This window comes from Phalaenopsis equestris, unplaced genomic scaffold (assembly GCF_001263595.1).
Source record: "Phalaenopsis equestris unplaced genomic scaffold, ASM126359v1 Scaffold000281, whole genome shotgun sequence".
Taxonomy (NCBI): Eukaryota; Viridiplantae; Streptophyta; class Magnoliopsida; order Asparagales; family Orchidaceae; genus Phalaenopsis; species Phalaenopsis equestris.
In genome coordinates this window covers 451271-452982 of record NW_018164723.1, presented here as the reverse complement: position 1 = coordinate 452982, position 1712 = coordinate 451271, and the positions used below count along the sequence as shown (strand labels likewise).

General features: G+C 37.1%; 1 protein-coding gene across 1 annotated transcript in view; it reads right to left on the bottom strand.

Moving 5' to 3' along the window:
• Window positions 1–1127: 1127 nt before the first annotated feature.
• Window positions 1128–1712, bottom strand: part of LOC110024939 (succinate--CoA ligase [ADP-forming] subunit beta, mitochondrial) — a gene marked incomplete in the record, with an annotated part of 8388 nt that continues 7803 nt past the window's right edge. The window contains 2 exon segments of the mRNA XM_020725136.1: window positions 1128–1371; window positions 1594–1653. Coding sequence (XP_020580795.1) covers window positions 1294–1371; window positions 1594–1653 — 138 coding nt within the window.

The following is a 1712-nucleotide window of genomic DNA, read 5'->3' as shown; positions in this document are numbered from 1 at the left end:
ATAAGCTGCCCCAAACGGACCCTTCGTTTGGCAATGTCGTATAAAATTTGTATTAAACGCGGCCGCGGTTCGATCCCGTGACCGGCATTCGAAGAAATTATTTTAGGGGGTTGCCCTCTCGCCTTTGCCTACCCTCATCTCGTCTCCTCTGCGGTAGGTGCCTCTGGCGTTCATCTCCCTCATCCCGTCTCCGAACTGCAAGATGCCACATCAGCTCAACCGCACGTCCGAGTGCAGACTTCACTTTCTCCTGCGCAGACGCTCTAGAAATCACTGTGATTCCGTCCGCCGTAGCTGAAATCCGTCCCGACGAGCTTGAGATCGAGGGAGGACTTCTCCAGGAGGCAAATCTAGGGGGAAGATGGAGGGGGAAGATGGAGGGGGAAGATGGAGGTCGTGCAGTGCTTGAACCTGAGCCATCACAGTCTTCGAGTACTGGACTCTTTTTTTTTTAAATATTGCAACTGCATTCAACTAAAAAAATATATATATGAAGGGATGATTTACAGGATAAGAAACCTCAAAACTATTTGAAAATCTTTTACATCTTTGGTCACAAAGTTCTCCTGTAAAGCTAACTTTGTGCAACAATGGGTTGTCTTATAATTGTCTCTAACATGCAAAATGAATTAAGACTTCTTGGAATCGTGTGAAAAAAAACAAATTCAGAACAATTTTGTAGCCTGACTTTCTAGGCTCTCTTTTATTGTGTGCTTGAAAGAAGTGCACATGGGCAAAATGATCATTTATCCATTCACTTTCCAAACAAACAAACCAAACATCCAACCAGCTTATCTGGATCGGCTGCTGATCAGAAACTTATCCAGATAAGCTGCTTATCTGGATAAACTTCAGCCGCCCCAAACAGGCTCTTACGCAGGAAGACGTAAAAAACAAAATTTAGGCCTTAGATACATAAATGGATAACAATTTTGCATGCAAATGCTCCAATAAATAACAATAATTAGTATATTCAAAATTTGTAATTCAAAATCTAATGACAAAAATGAAATAAAAATTTAATAGAGAAGCCTTCTGAGATCCTCAATTAACCATCTCAATACACAAAACGAACCAATCAAAATAATTTATACTCCACAATAAAAAAAAATTAATACAAATTTCCCTTGAATTTAATCGGCAGATTAACTCAAAAGAAAACACTTTTATTTCTTGAACCAGATCTGTAATAAAACTATAATATCCTCCTCCAAAAATTGAATAAATTCTGCTGAATAATCAGCATGCTTCATTACTTCAAAATAAAAATAAAAAAAAATTAAAATTAAAAATTTAACTCGCAGAAGCTTTCACTGCTTTCTCCGCAGCATCATCCAAGTCTTCTGCTGTGATCAACGTCAACCCACTTTCCTGCACACAGTTTGAATCATTTACATACATACCAATCAATTCATATGCATTTACATAAAATATTTCATATCATGTCATATTAACCCACTATTTTAACTTTTAAAAAGTGAGATGCTCATTTTCATGCATAGGTAAGGCGGCATATATGTAAAAAATGAAGTTTTAAATGTTAGATACGTAAATACACAAGTGGTGAGGGGGATATGTATGTAAATCTTTGACCTTGAGAATCCTCTTCCCTTGATCTACATTGGTTCCTTCCAAACGAACCACCACAGGCACCTTCAATGAAACCTAATAAGACATGTAAATTTTGCAATTAATAATAATAATAATAATAA